The sequence below is a fragment of the Barbus barbus genome, assembly GCF_936440315.1.
Source record: "Barbus barbus genome assembly, chromosome: 5".
Taxonomy (NCBI): domain Eukaryota; kingdom Metazoa; phylum Chordata; class Actinopteri; order Cypriniformes; family Cyprinidae; genus Barbus; species Barbus barbus.
The window spans coordinates 16,442,240-16,458,332 of NC_136733.1; the positions used below are offsets into that span (position 1 = coordinate 16,442,240).

Sequence of the window (16,093 nt, forward strand, 5' to 3'; positions counted from 1 at the left end):
TCCATATAAGATTTGATATGGTCACATTAAGGTACTTTAATTAGGCCTATGTTTTTAAACATTTAAATATGACTTTATTTACATTATTTTAACACCTAAATGTTTCATAAAAGTAGGCTATTTAATTCCGAAATCATAGGATTTCTTTGTCGTGTTCATTTTTATAAAACGTTATGTCGATTTCCTGAACCTGTTCTAGACCCTTCGCAAGACGTTCAAATGTTGAACCTCATATCTACGTCCAAGCGACGTCCAGACCCGTACTGGATGCGGTGTGCACGGAGCACATGCGCACTGTACAGGAAACGCTTCCAAACAAAGAGGAAGCGCTTATGTGATTTAAAGGGGACCGCACACAATCCAGAAATCATGTTCTTTTTTGCTAACAAACACATTAGTAAATTGTTTTTAAAATGAAAAACGTTACGCAAGGAGCTTTGGGGTCATCTTGCAATGAAAACTCAGGTAAAATGTGATTGAGATGAGTTTCTGCATAGCCTCTCACAGTTAGCTGGGCTTTTGTCTACTGCTGCATAGTTCAGCTAAGATTAGCATGTGAGCTAATTCCACGTTGATCAACAAAGCGACACGTAAACAGAACCACTAAAAATAGAATTGTAAGGGACAATTCTGTCAGTGTCAAATGACCATTTCGGCACATGCTGCTTGAAAATGACATTTCTAGTATTTTTTATACGGAAGTAACTCTTATTTCTTCTGCAATGTATTGCGTTTTATATTATAATTAACTGTTATGCGTGTGCATACATAGACATATACATAAATGTAACTCCACTAGTAGTGAAAAAGTAAAATCAGGCTGATTATTGAGAGTACTGGAAGCTCTGAATAAAATTTCATCACGTATTGATTTGAATGTGTACCATTTCACTTTTATACCGTTGCATATTATAGGCTAATTATGTTTAGGCATTTGTGTTAATTTGTTATTTTTTCTGTCATCTAAAAATGTTTTCAAGCGCAGCTCAATGTCTTAAAGAAGTTGGATATTATTTACTTTTAAGTTTCTCTCTTAAAATGTTATTGCTTAATGAAAATATATATATTTTTTATTTAGCTGCCACCTCCCCAGCCTATACTTGCAATACTAAGCTTAACATTTCCACACAACTCTAGTTTGTCAAAAAATCCCCCTGAATGCTGTTTAAACACAAGCATTTTTTTATTTTCTTGCAGAAATCACTTGTGCTGTGTAAGATGGAAACTCTCTTTTACTGAACTTTATGCCCAGTCTTTGGCTTGGCAGGGCAGTGAGGACACTCAGCAGATCATCTTTGCCAAAACTTTGTAGGGAAACTTCATTTAGAGCAACACTAAATCATCAATCTCTCCAGTGCTCAAGGACTCTTATATTTTCGTGGGGCTTTGCATCTAGCCCCAGTGGCATCTTGTTCCGTGTGCCACAAATTTGCCAGTTTAGTCTCAGCTCCAGCTCTTATTTTCACGTTTCTTGGCCTGAGTGGCAAAGTGGACGTCCAGTCATGGCAGAGCAGAGATACTGTGTGGAATATGCCAAACGTGGCACGGCTGGCTGCAAGAAATGCAAAGACAAGATCATGAAGGGGATGGTCCGGATTGGCAAGATAGTGCCAAACCCATTCAGTGAGTCTGCTGGAGAAATGAAGGAGTGGTACCACGTGAAATGCATCTTTGAGAAGCTTGAGAGAGCACGTGCCACTACGAAGAAAATCGAAGACATCACAGAGCTGGAGGGATGGGAGGAACTTCAGGATGAGGATAAAGAACTAATCAATAAACATGTTTCAGGTATCCAGCCATTTTCCCCTTTGCTTTTGACTCCTTGTTTAGTTTGCATCAGTTGTCACTGTAGACTTGACATATGCTGAGCAGTCTCTCTTCTCTTCTCTAACAGAGCTGGCTGCCAAAGCCAATGCAACCCCAAAGAAGAAAGTGCAAGCAAAGTTAAACAACAGTGGGCAGCTGTCAGCACCACTAGCTGATCCAACAGTCAATGCTCCTCGCAAGTTTTCTGGCTTCACAGGTACAATACTAATACTTTGCTGATATTTTTTGTTGCTTTTTGTATTGTGCACTGTGGATCAAACAGTTTGGGGTCAGTAATATATTTTTAATGTTTTTGAAAGTCTTTTATACTCACCAAGGCTCTATTTATTTGATCAATACAGTAAAAATAGTGATACTATGAAACTATTTTCTGTTGAAATATATTTTAAAATCTAATTTATTCCTGTGATGGCAAATTTCCAGCAGCCAGTTTTCAGATCCTTCAGAAATCATTCTATTACGCAGATTTGCTGCTCAGGATATATCTTTTTTATTGATGTTAAAAAAGTAATATTTGAAATAGATATTTTTTTGTAATAAAGTCTTTACTGTCACTTTTGATCAATTTAATGCATCTATACTGAAAAGTATTTATTTAAAAATAATAATAGTAAAAACAAAATCCTTATTTTCTCCAATCCTGTGAATGGTAATGTAACTTGGTTGTTGTAGAGACCGTAGAGATTTAAATATAATATACATTGTAGGGGTGTGCTCAAAATATCGATTCTTAGATACATACCGATATAATAAAAAAAGATACAGTATCGATATTCTAGCCCTTAGTATCGATACTCCGCCCAGCCATTAGGGGGCGCAGCGGCGCCCGCGAGTTTCAAAAAACTCATGGAAAATGTTAAAGCAAGATGTAGCATTTAAGTGATTTCATAGTGAAATATGTTATGGCAGTACATGGTGTCACAAAAAAGAATTATAAGAAGATTTAATAAGAAGTTAAGAATAATAATAAGAAGATGTTGTGCTTGTGTGAGCTCAGACTGTACCCTTGGAAAGTTAAATGTTGACTTGTGGTAATTTCCAGATTAATACAATTTGTGTACAATTAATCAGAGCACTTAAAGTTGCAAATATTTAAGCAAAATGCACTTTGTTATAATGCACTTTGTCTTCAATAAATTGAAGAAAAATGCAGAGTTCTGTTTGTTGAGTAAATGTGTTCAGCATTAACTAATTGGCTCTGGCCCATGTATTTTTATTGAATCGTATCGAATCGTGTCACATTGTATCAAATCGTATCGAGACAGCTCTGTATCGAGGTACGTATCGAATCGTGACCTGTGTATCGAGGTATGTATCGTATCGCCAGGTTCTCCAAGGTATACAGCCCTACTTCAGATGCCATATTTTTTTTCTTTTAAATGCGTATTTTTATCAGGCTCCTATGTTTAGGTTCAGTAGATTCACTTTAATGGGAAATAAATTAGTCAGTTATTAAATGGCTAATTTTCAAAAATGTCCAGTGTTGTTCTCATAGGAGCCTGATCAAAATGCTCATTTAAAAGAAAAATCTCAGACGGACTTCGAGGTTTTTGCATCTGAAGTCTTCATATAGACAGTTCTTGGTTTAAATTTGCATGGACGAGTATCAGATTATCATTCTCACTATTTTGTTTTATAAAATGTCTTGCCAACTGGCAAGTAATTCTCTTGACCCACCAAAGATAATTGTGGACAAAAGTTAATTTTGGACCGCTATGATATAGATGTGCAATCTATTATGTAATACTGTCATGCTCTGCCAACTTAATACAAAGTTTATCATGTGTCCACAGCTACTAAGGCCGGTTCCTCTTCCTCCAGTCCTGGACCATCTCCAGCCAAACCCACTCAGGGTAGCGCTTTATCAGCTCAGCTATGTGATCCCAACCACAAAGACTGCTTACTGCGGGAGTTCCGCAAACTTTGTGCCTTAGTTGCAGAGAAGTCCGGCTATAATGCCAAGACTGAGATCATCAGAGACTTCTTAACAAAAGGCTCTGGTGGAGGTGAGCATGGAAAAAATGGGGCAACATGAACACAAGTAGCTTAAAAGTGTTTTCAAAAGCATCGTTTTTTGTTCTGTTAATATGCCTCCCACATTTTTACAGGGAAGTTCCGAGGAGATTTGTACCTGACAGTGAAGCTTCTCCTCCCAGGAGTGGTTAAGAATGTGTATAACCTCAATGACAAACAAATTGTCAAGCTTTTCAGCCGCATATTGAATTGCAGTCCGGATGAGATGGTGCAAGACTTGGAACAGGTTTGTTTTAACATATTTCTTTTTCAAAATAAGTCAGTTCTTTTGAGAAATACTTGACCTATTTCTTTACTGATCTTTATCGGACTCATATAGGGTGACGTTTCAGAGACTGTGCGGATGTTTTTTGAGGACAGCAAGTCTTTTCCTCCAGCAGCCAAGAGTCTTCTAACTATTCAGGAGGTGGATGCTTCACTGAGCCGTCTGTCTCAACTCACAAAGGAGGATGATCAGCAGGCGGAGCTGCAGGATATAGCTAAAAAGTCCAAAATAATTTTTTTGAATTAGATTCTATAAAATTTTTATTACAAATGTTTGAATTTTGAGAATGTTAACTTAATGTCTTTCTTGATTCCCAGATGCACCGGAAATGATCTGAAGTGTTACATTCGTTTGGTCAAACATGATCTGAAAATCAACTCTGGGGCCAAGCATGTGTAAGTGGCGCTAGAAAATTGTACCTAATGGCATTGTGTTTATTCTGTCTTACTCGGTGTGAATTTTCTCTCATCAGTTTGGATGCTGTGGACCCCAACGCCTATGATGCCTTTAAAGCCTCTCGTAACCTGGGTGACGTAATTGACCGGGTGCTACGGAACCAGGAGGAAGCTTCTAATGGGACAGGGCCCAGAAAGATCCTCAGTGTGGAGGCGTCTCTGATGACCCCTGTACAGCCAATGCTGGTCTGAATCGCTCTTTTTTTTTTTTTTTTTTTTTTTGGATGAGCTGTCTGTTTAATTAATTAATTACAACAAAAAAACCCCGTAAGATTATGCTTATATCTATTGCTTGTTTACATTTTTTATTCATGTAGGCAGAAGCATGTAAGTCCATTGAGTATGCCATGAAGAAATGTCCTAATGGGATGTATTCTGAGATCAAGTATGATGGTGAGCGTGTGCAGGTCCATAAGAACGGCAATCACTTCAGTTACTTCAGTCGAAGTCTCAAACCAGTACTTCCACACAAGGTCAGGCTCTTAAAATCAAGTGCCACGGGATGTTTATATACATGTTTAAAACCATTAAAATCTATTTTAAAGAGTTTGATTTTCTCCCACAGGTCGCCCATTTTAAAGATTTCATACCGCAGGCATTTCCTGGTGGCCAAAGTATGATCCTTGATGCTGAAGTTCTTCTTATTGATACTAAGACTAGCAAACCCCTGCCGTTTGGGACTCTTGGAGTACACAAGGTAAACCAGGAAGCAATGTGTTTTGATGTTCTTTAAAGGATTAGTTAAATGTACCTAAAATGGCATTATTTACTCATTCTGATGTAACTTGACTGTCTTTGTCTGTGAATGGTTGCTGTAAAAAAAAAAAAAAGGGCACAATAAAATGAATCCATGTAAATTCATGCTCTATACTACTGTTCAAAATTTTGGCATATGCAAGATTATTATTATTATTATTATTATTATTATTATTGTTTTTGATAGAAGTCTCTTATGCTCTCCCAAGCTGGATGTATTGGAGTATAAATAAAGTAAAACAGTATTGTCAAACATATTACAATTTAAAATAATGTTTTTATTCACATTTAGATTTATATTAATACATTTGTTCAGGATTGTTTTGTTGAATAGGAAGGAACAGTATGTTTGAGAGAAATCTTTTGTAACATTAAATGCCTTTACTGTTACTTTTAATCACTTTAATGTATGCTTGCTGAATAAAAGTATTAATTTATTTTTCTTTTTGTATGTATTTTTAGAAAGCAGCTTTTCAGGATGCTCAAGTGGGTCTGTTCGTGTTCGACTGCATTTATTTCAATGGTGTCAGTCTCATGGACAAGTGAGTCAAACTAAAGGAATGCATTCTTCATTTATCTGAAAGTTATTGCAGGTTTCAGAGAAAAATTAAATATTTATGGTTTATATTAAATGTTGATTGAGGGTTTCATGGTAAGACTTGAAAGATGTTGATGTGGTGATATTTTCCAGGCCTCTCTGTGAGAGAAGAAAGTTTCTCCATGACAATATGGTGGAAGTTCCCAACAGGATTCTGTTCTCAGAAATGAAGCATGTCACGGTTAGTTCTGCAGTGTTTTTATAATAATAATAATAATAATAATTCATTACATTTATATAGCGCTTTTCTGCTTTTCTAAGCACTCAAAGCGCTCTACATTGTGAGGGGTGGTGTCTCCTCGTCCACCACCAGTTTCTTTATATCCTTTTATTTTTCTACTCATCATGCATGTTCTCAATGTTCACAAATGCTTACAAATGTGTAGGCAGGCCAAGTTAATTAAAGGTTGATGTTATGATAAGACTTCAGGGTAGATGATATTATAAAGTTAATGACATTGTGTCCCAACAGAGAGCTGCTGATCTGGCAGAAATGATCACACGTGTCATCAGAGAAGGACTTGAGGGTTTGGTTCTTAAGGATATCAAGGTATAGCCTGAGTATGACCTGACTGTGTTAATAACATGTAATAGATTTGCATGCCAACAATGCAACACATTTTTCTTTTTCAGAAAGGTGTTCTAATCTATCTTCCATCGCACTGCAAATAAAACTGGCCAACCAATAATATGTCCACTACTGGTTACATGAGTCGCTGCTGTTACATAAACCTATAATTTGGTGACACCCTCAAACAGTATTTTCCTAAGCAACAGTGAATAGCAGAGAAAGAAACTGGAACACACTCTTTTTATACACACTTCTTCAGAATAGACAAGTCACATTCAAATTTTTTTACCTAATTTGTAAAAATATTAAGTAGTATGATACACCAAAGACTATAGAATACCAAAGACTTGTCACTTGTATAGTTTTGAATGGGGATAAGTGCAACGCTTAATATGGCTGCTCTATCGCAGGAAGCCCTGCCTTCTGAACGAAAGAGCCAATCGCTAATGGGTAAAGTCAGCTGTAGTTAGAAGACGCGGTTGCTATAGAAACAGTTGGCGTTCTAAGATGTGCGCTCAGGACTGCGCATGCGCACTGGCAGATCTTAGCCTGACACAGTTGTTGTCAGATTTCTTTGGTGATTTCAAATATGAAATTTAATAGTTAGCTTGGTGAACAGTTTTGGAGAATTAGATTTTTCCCCATTCAAAGAGATAGGAGTTGCACTTGAATGCCCGAGAGGCGTTTCAAAGATGGCTGCCGAGTGACATGACTTGGCCTTGAAGGGACTTTGGATACACCCATGTTAATGGCTGCTAAAAACTGAAACATTCTGACAGTTTATGGCTTTAAAATGAAAAAGTGCAGTGCATTTGTGTTTGTTTGGGTCACTTCATGGCTTTATTGCTGTTTCAGGGACTTTATGAACCAGGAAAACGTCACTGGTTGAAGGTGAAGAAGGACTATCTGAATGAAGGAGCAATGGCAGACACCGCTGACCTCGTGGTGCTTGGCGCGTTCTATGGCAAAGGCTCAAATGGTCTGTCTTGGCAGTCCAATACATATAGTTATATACAATAACTGGACTTCAGAGTTGCTAGAGTTACAGTTTTGAAATGTTATGGTTTTCTGTGTGCCAGGTGGGATTATGTCCAGTTTCCTCATGGGATGCTATGACCCAGAATCCAAGAAGTGGTGCACTGTGACCAAGTGTTCAGGAGGCTATGACGACGCCACCTTAGCCAGACTGCAGAAGGAGTTGGACGTCATCAAAATTGGCAAGGTAAATCTCACGATTTAACCGGTATTGCCATCTCAGATTTCTGAAAGGTGAATGTCATAATTTTCCTATCTATCTTGCTTTCACAGGATCCAAGCAAGATCCCAGGATGGTTGAACATCGTCAAGAACTATTACCCAGATTTCATTATCCGAGATCCAGAAGTAAGACTCTTCCTAATATGACCGAAGGGATGCTTAATGTTTATGTGCTTGTAATGTGAAATGAGCTTGATGAAACTGTTAAAAGCCTGGTTACAGTTGAGGATGCGATAGAAAAATGGCAATGAAGGAACTTTATTGGCTTGTTATCTCTTTAACTCAGAAGAATGTGTTTAATAGACCGGACAACACTTAAATGTTTAAGATGTTTGTACTGAATTGAAACTGTAGTAGTTTGTGTTGTGTATTGGACTATCAGGAATAATATCCTGTATGCCAATGTTTACAGAAATCACCTGTGTGGGAAATAACAGGAGCTGAGTTTTCCAAATCAGAAATGCACACTGCAGATGGCATATCCATCCGCTTCCCACGATGCACTCGAATGCGAGACGACAAAGACTGGAAGACTGCCACTAACCTTCAGCAGCTCAAGGTACCCTTGATTGGAAAATATTTGCATATTTGTATGCATTTTATATAGAGATGCAATCAGGAACTGTATGTTACATGTCATTTCAAACCAATATTTTCATAGCATGTTCAAAATAATAAATCAAAGTAAAATTCAAATATTTACCATGTGTTTTATAAATGCATAAAGGTATATACAAGGATGAGTCATTCACAATAAGATGCAATTATTTTTTTTGACCACAGAATGTTTAATCAAAATGTCATAACTCGATCTTCCGGTAAAATTACATACTTTCCATTCCATACCATTAATTTAGTCTGCTTAAACTCCGCCCATTTACAACAGACTACAAGCATTTTTTATTTAGTGCAATGCCAACATTACAAAATCCAGTCAACATCTGATGGGTACAACCCATCCCCATCCAAATTTCTTTCTTTTTTTCTTATCTGTCACACTTGGATGCAAGTTACTATATGACAGAACTGCAACTTTAAATAAATGATCTTTCTTATAAATAAACAATTTTTTTAACTACGGTAATTATTTATTTATTTTTTGCAGGAGCTGTATCGTATATCAAAGGAGAACTGTGATTTTGAGGTGACAGCTGGTCCGTCCAAAACTAGCCAAAATGACAAGAGCTCTTCAGGAGGTGAGAGTGGAGGAAGCTCTCCCTCTGCATCTCATGGAGCTTCCACAGCTAACAAGACCAGTAAGTGTTCACCATGAACAGATCCTGTTTGGTCTGTAGTTGTCAAGTGTGACATCTGCATCATAAACGTACCATTAAAAAGTTCTTACATTCTGTAATTGTTCCAACTGTTCAGAAAACAGTCATACTCCCAAAGCAAAAGCAGTGAAAACAGAATCATCATCTCCAGCAGTTAAGAGGAAACTACCCGCAGAGAAACAAGATGCCAAGAAGGTTTGTTATCTGACGAACCCATTTATACTATACAATACTATTCAAAAGTTTAAGGTCATTAAGATGTTTTATTTTTTGTATTTTTCAAAAAAAGTCTCTTATGCTCACCAAGGCTGCATTTATTTGATCAAAATGCAGTAAAACATTAGTGTTGTCAGATATTATTACAATTTAAATGGACTGTTTTAATATATTTTAAAATGCAATTTATTCCCATGATGCCAAAGCTGATTTTCAGCAGCCATTACTCCAGTCTTCAGTCTCACATGATCCTTCAGAAATCATTCTATCATGTTGATTTGCTGCTCAAGAAAAATTCACTATTATTTTCAATTTTGAAAAAGGTTGTGCTGCATGCTTACTGCCCTAAACTTAACTTAGTGACCCCAAACTTTGAAATAGCAGCGTGTTTTCTTTGAACACAGATTTAGTCTGTCATGCAATGTCATGGTTCATTTATCCGTTTTTAGATCATCTCTTCACTCAAACCCTGTGATCTTGATCTATTTCAGATAAAAACAGAACCCGTTCACAGCAACGGACAAAGCAAATTGAAGGCTGTTCAAAAAACTGACCCAAAAAATGAAAAGGTTTGTTTTTTTAACCTTTTGTACTTAAAGGGCACCTATTATGCCCCTTTTCACAAGATGTAATATAAGTCTCAGATGTCCCCAGAATGTGTCTGTGAAGTTACAGCTCAAAATACCCAACAGATTGCTTTTGAGTAGAAGCAGAAACAGACTGTTTTCGTCCATGCAAACGCAAATAAGATACTGCTCCCCGCCCCCTTTTCCATAATTGGGCTTTACAGCTCATACCTCAGATGCTTTGTCAAAAAAAAACCCACTTTGGTTTTGATTATAATGTCTATCTTGCTGAAATCATGCGTTTTAAAGCCATATCAGTTTAAACTTCTAAATGCGGTTTTTGGAACACGCATGCGAAGCACGCACACAGAAAGCGGCTGTCAAACTGCATTTGAATACTAAACTAAGCTCTGTTTCATGTCTTATTTATTGCCCTTAAACTGTCAAATACACAAGTTTGTTCAAAACACAAGTTACAAAAAACTGTCGGTTATGTCTTTGAAGGTAAACAGCTGGGAAAGAAATCACATGTTTATATTAGATCGGTGTAACCTTAAGTGACAGCAGTGTGTTGGAAACCTGTGACTTACGTTTATCCGAAGATATTCTACATGTTTCAACTGTTTTTGCCTATACAGTGAAAGTCAGACGAACCAAACAACACTGGACCCCACTGACTTGCAGTATATTTAAAAAAAAAAAAAACACTTTTCCTTTTAAAGCTATAGTGTAATTTTGATGTTACGATACTTCATCACCTCTTAAAACCCTTGTCGTCTTCCTGCAGACACTACTGGACATTTTCACAGGCGTGAAGCTCTACCTCCCAGAGTCAGTGCAGGACTTTGATAAGCTTCGGCGCTACTTCCTAGCGTACGATGGAGATGTAGTGCCAGAGTATGACTCCGCTTCAGCCACACATACACTGGGAGAGCCAGAGGACGACTGTTCATCCCAGAGGGTCACCTCCAACTGGATCTGGGAATGCATCCGAAAGAGGAGGGTGGTTCCTCCCTGCTGAATGAGGTAGAGAAGACTGCTGGAAGGACACTACCACAAAGCTCAGGCATTTTGTCCTATAATGACATTGTTCATTAGAGAACAGCAAACTTGTTTCATCAGACCCGCAGCTACATCAATAACGAGCTGAATGAACTTTTTCTACCAGTGTCTCAGTTTCATGCTACCACATTGTGGTATTACACACACTGTACTAGAAAACTGTCTGTTGGTTTTGACATAATTTCTCACTATGGATTCACATTTATCATTTTTAAACTTTGGTGTCATTGACCAATGCTGCCACTCATGTCATAAGCTTATTCTTCAAAGAGGTCAATAACTAATGATTTTGATGACTTCATGATACTGTCATTTGTTTGTTTTGAAAAGGATGTTTGTATGAAGTACAACTCTTGGGCACAATATGAGTGATTAACAATATAATAGTAACAGCCATAAGGCATGATTGTGGAATGAATAATTGTGTAGAGTAAATTGGGTAAGGGCCCTCTAGCTTAGCAATGGTAGTTGTGTGTAATTTCAACTGTTTCAATCATTCTAATTAAAACAAGCCTTTTATGCACAAAGAAATTGATTTGTACCTGAATTGAGCACACAACAGGGAACAGCAGTTCTGTTCTCCAGCATGAGTGATTGTACGAGTGTCTGTATAATACAGCATGGTTTTTTTCCCCTTGTTTAATCCGTAAGGTGATCACTCAGTAATTTTTGGAGTTATACTGACACACAGAGGTGAGATACAGAATAATGCAAAACAATTTTGTTTTTCCATTGAAAATGGTCAGTAATGGGCATTTTTATTTGTTGGTACAAAGGAAAATTAATCTTTTTTTTTTAAAGTTACTCGTTACTCAATTTCATTTAGAAAATAAGGTGCCAACATTATGTAAATGCTTTCAAGAACAAAAAAAAAAAAAGCAAGGTCTTTTTGACTTGATTAAACAGTACATATACAAAAACATTAATTCAAAGAAAGAAAATGTCTTATCACTTGTCAAAGACCACAACAGAAACAGTTTGTAGAAATATTATACATATTTACACTGACTCTAAATATACCTCCTATATAGTCTGTCTGAAAAAAAAAAAAGGACAGCCATTTGTGTTGTCAAGGTTACTTTTTGTCAAGGTTTACTTCTTTCCTCTAGTTTCCTCTTGCCTGCAATGGAGGTTCTCTTTTCTTCAGACCAGTGACAAAGATCAAACTCCTCTACCAAATGACAAGCCTGAAGATGATTAAAAAAAACAACAACAACATTAAATATGTATAATGGCTCACGTCAATAGCTCCCACTAAGGAAAGACTTTATTGGGTCATTTTTGAAAATCAGGATAATTTCCCCCCCAAAAAAAAAAACACCTGTCGTGATGATTTGGTCAGAGTTGCGGTTCGTAAGGATGAAGTCTCTGCGTCCTCCACTCTTTGCAGGAGCACACGTGTGCGTGGCACATGACTCCATGACTGTCCCAGTCCAGCCTTCAAATGCCCATTCCCATCTCTGGTCACATGATTTGTCACCTTCAGTGCAAGATTTCACAGTACCAGAATTTATTTCAAAAGACATTTCAATATTTAGTCATACACTAAATGCAAATGGAATGAAAGTTGTGACGCATCTTGTGACTTGGATCCAAGTCAAATAATTATGGGGGGGGGGGGGGGGGGGGGGGCAATCAGTTGTTGATTGGATGAGGTAAATTGGCTGAATGCGAGCTAGCAGACAATTCTAAGAAAGAGGCGGGATTTAAGCAGACGAAATGACTGGAGAAATGTCTTTTTCCAATATTGCAACAAAATAAGAATATCTTTATGGATTAATTTTTATGATCTAACGTGCACTTAAATTCATAGGGTGAATTTTTCATTTGTGCCAACTTTAATTTTATCATCATTCACAAAAAACAACTTGGACTTCTCCAGGCTTGGACCCACAATTTTGAAATTCAGTAATAATTCCAGTTTTGTTTTTGTTTGTAACAAGAAATAGAAAGGTGTATACCAGTACAGCAATGTTGAAGTCTTTGGCGATCATCTTCAGCTCCCCAGCAACTTGTATCAGCAAGGACATACCTGATGCAAAGCAGCAGCACTGTGACATCTGATGCGAATTAGGACAGAACATTATGATAAGTATTATGCAATATTGAAACAAATACCCTCATTCTGTTTCCCTCCGAGCAAGGATGAGAGCACAGCAGAGACTGAATCCACCATCAGCGCTTTGACTGAACCACCTCCGACACACGCCTAGGGAACATTCAAGAGTTCTGCTACAAACAGCCACTTATATCGACAGACTTTTAAAAAGAACAATACTTACCTTCTGAAGGCCATTTGATCTCAGATGTTGAAGACATGCGAGCAAAGAGAAGACATCAAATACCCTGAACACCTTGATTTTTTGAAGTGCCTCCATCTATGTATTGAAAAGGAAAAGCAACCTCTTTAACACAATATGATTTAATACTCTTTAAAAGAATCAACTTTATGGCACAAATGCTGTTTGTTTAAAATAGTTGAGCAAGGAAGCACTACTAATTACTAAATTATACTTTATTTACCTGCTCCTCCATATTAGGGGTCTTGGTTTGTAGCATCTGAAGCAGTCGGTTCGCACACATACCACTCTTTGTGTCAATGTAAAACACAGTCTGCTTCAGCTGCTGGGATATATTAACTGCAACACTAAAACACACCTACAAAGTGATTGAGAGACACACAGAGCGTTATTGAACACTCATCCATTTGCCAACAGGTAATAAATGCAGGCTAGGTTTTGACATTGTAGAGCAGCATCAAGAAACTGAGAAGAGTTTCCAGGACAAAAGATCACCTGTGTTTTCCCGCTCCCTGGACTTCCTGTCAGCTCAGTTATTTCCCCCGTGTAGAGCCCAGAATCCAACAGCTTATCCAAACTGAAGACAAAACGGCACATTGCTCAGAGCTTTAATACAAAACCATTCAAAAGTTTGGGGTTGGTAAGATTTTTATTTATTTATTTTTCAAAGAAGTCTATTATGTTCACTAAGGCTGCATTTATTGATCAAAAATACAGTAAAGACAGTAATATTGTGCAATATTATTGCATTTTAAAATAAATGTTCTATTTTAATATATTTTAAAATGTAATTCATTACTGTGATGCAAAGCTGAATTTTCAGCATCCATTACTCTAGTCTTCTGATGATCCTTCAGAAATTATTTGAATATGCTCAATAAATGCTTCGTATTTTTGGTGAAAACAGTTATGCTGCTTAATATTATATTAATATAATATATGGAAATTGTGATATTTATTTTTCATGGATACAAAAAAAAACTAAACAGCATTTATTAAAAAAAAAAAAGAAACAAATGTCTCTACTTTCACGTTTGATTTTGAAATGCATCCTTGTAAATATTAATTTCTTTCAAAAAAACAACAACATAATGACCCCAAACTTTTCAACTATACAGCCATATTATACTATGAATCCTCCACATATATGTTTGGGACCTGGGATTGCCAGTGGACAAAATTGCTGTGGAGCTCAAGAGTTCCTCATAGAGATCAGCTCCAGAGACAGGAAAAGCTGTGTATTGAGCCAAGAGCACACGCCGAACAGCTACAAGAGCCTGAAAGATAACATAGACAGTATTTAGTTTGCTAACATTGTTTAGTTTAGTTACACAGTCTCTGTGATGGTGGATAGTGGTAAATAAAGGTGAGGCCTGAATAGGCGTTAGCTGAGGAAAGAAAACAGGCACACTAAAAATGAAGCCATTCCACATACCTTGTAAGACAATGAACACTTTTGTGCAAGTTCTTCTGGGTTACATGAGACAAAGTCTTCAACTGAAATAATTAAGCATGTATTATTACAAGGCAACAGGCAGTCGTGGAGTAAAGAATACTTTATTGATTCTCAAAAGGGACAACAGTGTTTGAGCAGCAACAATACTTCAATGAATAGTCCTCTCATTTTTTATTCAAACTGTGCTGTTATGCGCTTGTTTTTTGTTGGAACACACTCAGCTCTTTTCTATACGACGACAGTTCATTTAGTTAATTTTTTTTTTTGCAAGGAACAGACCAAAAATTATTTCATTATTCAAGGATTTGTTCCCCTCCACCTAGGCAGTCGAGGCCAAAATAACATTGGTTATTTGACAGGTTTCGAACATGAATTTCATTATCAAATTTGGCTCCAGAAGACTCTGAATATTTCTCATATTTCACATGGAATTCTTTTATGGTGCTTGTATGGTTTTCTTTAGTCAATTATAAGGCAACATGAAATGAACATTCATCCTAACTATTTTTAATGCACATTATTGATCTTACTGTGAATGATTCACTTGCACATTTTTCCGTTTGTAACTTTGTCAATCTTTATCAAAAGGTTAACCTGAAACTTTTGGTAAAAACAACAGGCTTCTCTCTAGGTATGATTATCATTATAAGCGTACATTAATAGAACTAAAACTGTCCATTTTTATTTCATGGCGACTTTAAAGACTGACAGATTTGTTCACCATGATCTGTGGTTGTATGAACAGCTATGAGAAGAAAAAACTTATTTTGAGTTTAATGTGGAAAAAATTGTTTGGAACAATTTGGAATAAGTAAATAACTACAGAAGCATAAAATACAGATATATAGTTCCAGCACAATAAAAAAAGAACCCAAGATAATTACACAGTAAATAAATATAACATTAGAATGAAGTTAGACTTATTAGATTTAAAAAAAAAAAAAAAAAAAAAAGTAATGAGATATATTACTGTGGTAGATGGTTTAACCTCCTACTACTATATAGTACTTCTTGTTAGTGCAGTAAGGATGAAATGAACTGAAGCTACATGCTACATTGCTATTTGATGATAATTGTCAACACCTGTTTTAATATCCTCTGACTGTAAAGCCTTAATGAATTCCTCGTTTATTCCAGGGCAGATCCCTTCTCTCAAGATCACCATGACTCCCTAGACAGAGTTTAAGAACACAATCGACAGCAACGTTAATAAAAAAGAGCTAACAAGAACGCTACGTTAAACATCTAAACAAAATACTTGATCTTCTCACCAGATGGCTAGAAAACCTATCAACACACACTTGTGTTCTTCACATCAGGGTTCTTCTGGGTGCCTTTACATATTACAAGACATCTTCAAGACTTCATATTGCTGCCCGCCACATTTCAACACCAGTCAGCGAGCAGCGCAATTGACAGGAGAACCGTCCAATCACAGCCTCCGTCGTATTGTCTA

The 16,093-nt window shown here is 36.8% G+C and overlaps 2 protein-coding genes across 4 annotated transcripts; one reads left to right on the forward strand and one right to left on the reverse strand.

Moving 5' to 3' along the window:
• The first annotated feature begins 298 nt into the window (after positions 1 to 298).
• On the forward strand, positions 299 to 11,406 carry LOC306869250 (DNA ligase 3-like). Of its 2 annotated transcripts, XM_079415933.1 has the most exons (21): positions 299 to 465; positions 1,198 to 1,788; positions 1,895 to 2,023; positions 3,621 to 3,833; positions 3,936 to 4,087; positions 4,181 to 4,347; positions 4,444 to 4,521; positions 4,599 to 4,767; positions 4,899 to 5,054; positions 5,147 to 5,278; positions 5,800 to 5,879; positions 6,029 to 6,116; positions 6,408 to 6,485; positions 7,362 to 7,485; positions 7,586 to 7,728; positions 7,815 to 7,889; positions 8,176 to 8,322; positions 8,869 to 9,019; positions 9,135 to 9,232; positions 9,745 to 9,822; positions 10,607 to 11,406. In XM_079415933.1, exons 2-21 carry the CDS (start codon positions 1,245 to 1,247, stop codon positions 10,838 to 10,840), a joined length of 3,036 nt encoding a protein of 1,011 aa, XP_079272059.1. In that variant the 5' UTR covers positions 299 to 465; positions 1,198 to 1,244; the 3' UTR covers positions 10,841 to 11,406. The 2 variants fall into 2 exon arrangements, with proteins under 2 accessions (XP_079272059.1, XP_079272060.1); XM_079415934.1 differs by lacking the exon at positions 9,745 to 9,822.
• Positions 11,407 to 11,609: 203 nt separating this feature from the next.
• Positions 11,610 to 16,060, reverse strand: LOC306869251 (DNA repair protein RAD51 homolog 4-like). 2 transcript variants are annotated; one of them, XM_079415936.1, is made up of 11 exons: positions 15,909 to 16,060; positions 15,721 to 15,808; positions 14,617 to 14,678; positions 14,340 to 14,458; positions 13,677 to 13,758; positions 13,405 to 13,539; positions 13,164 to 13,259; positions 13,000 to 13,090; positions 12,849 to 12,913; positions 12,203 to 12,361; positions 11,610 to 12,068 (listed from the first exon to the last, which is right to left on the reverse strand). In XM_079415936.1, the coding sequence occupies exons 2-11, from the start codon at positions 15,800 to 15,802 to the stop codon at positions 11,967 to 11,969; spliced, it is 993 nt and encodes a 330-aa protein (XP_079272062.1). In that variant the 5' UTR covers positions 15,803 to 15,808; positions 15,909 to 16,060; the 3' UTR covers positions 11,610 to 11,966. The 2 variants fall into 2 exon arrangements, with proteins under 2 accessions (XP_079272062.1, XP_079272061.1); XM_079415935.1 differs by having other exon boundaries at positions 11,611 to 12,068; positions 12,843 to 12,913.
• Positions 16,061 to 16,093: the final 33 nt, after the last annotated feature.

Coding starts and splice junctions, on each gene's coding strand:
- LOC306869250 (XM_079415933.1), top strand. CDS start 1,245: ATGCCCAGTCTTTGGCTTGGCAGGGCAGTGAGGACACTCAGCAGATCA. Junction 5,055..5,146: donor AACCAGTACTTCCACACAAG/GTCAGGCTCTTA, acceptor TTTCTCCCACAG/GTCGCCCATTTTAAAGATTT. Junction 8,323..8,868: donor CTAACCTTCAGCAGCTCAAG/GTACCCTTGATT, acceptor TATTTTTTGCAG/GAGCTGTATCGTATATCAAA.
- LOC306869251 (XM_079415935.1), bottom strand. CDS start 15,802: ATGGTGATCTTGAGAGAAGGGATCTGCCCTGGAATAAACGAGGAATTC. Junction 12,362..12,842: donor ACTTCAACATTGCTGTACTG/GTATACACCTTT, acceptor CTTGCACTGAAG/GTGACAAATCATGTGACCAG. Junction 12,069..12,202: donor TGACCAAATCATCACGACAG/GTGTTTTTTTTT, acceptor AATCATCTTCAG/GCTTGTCATTTGGTAGAGGA.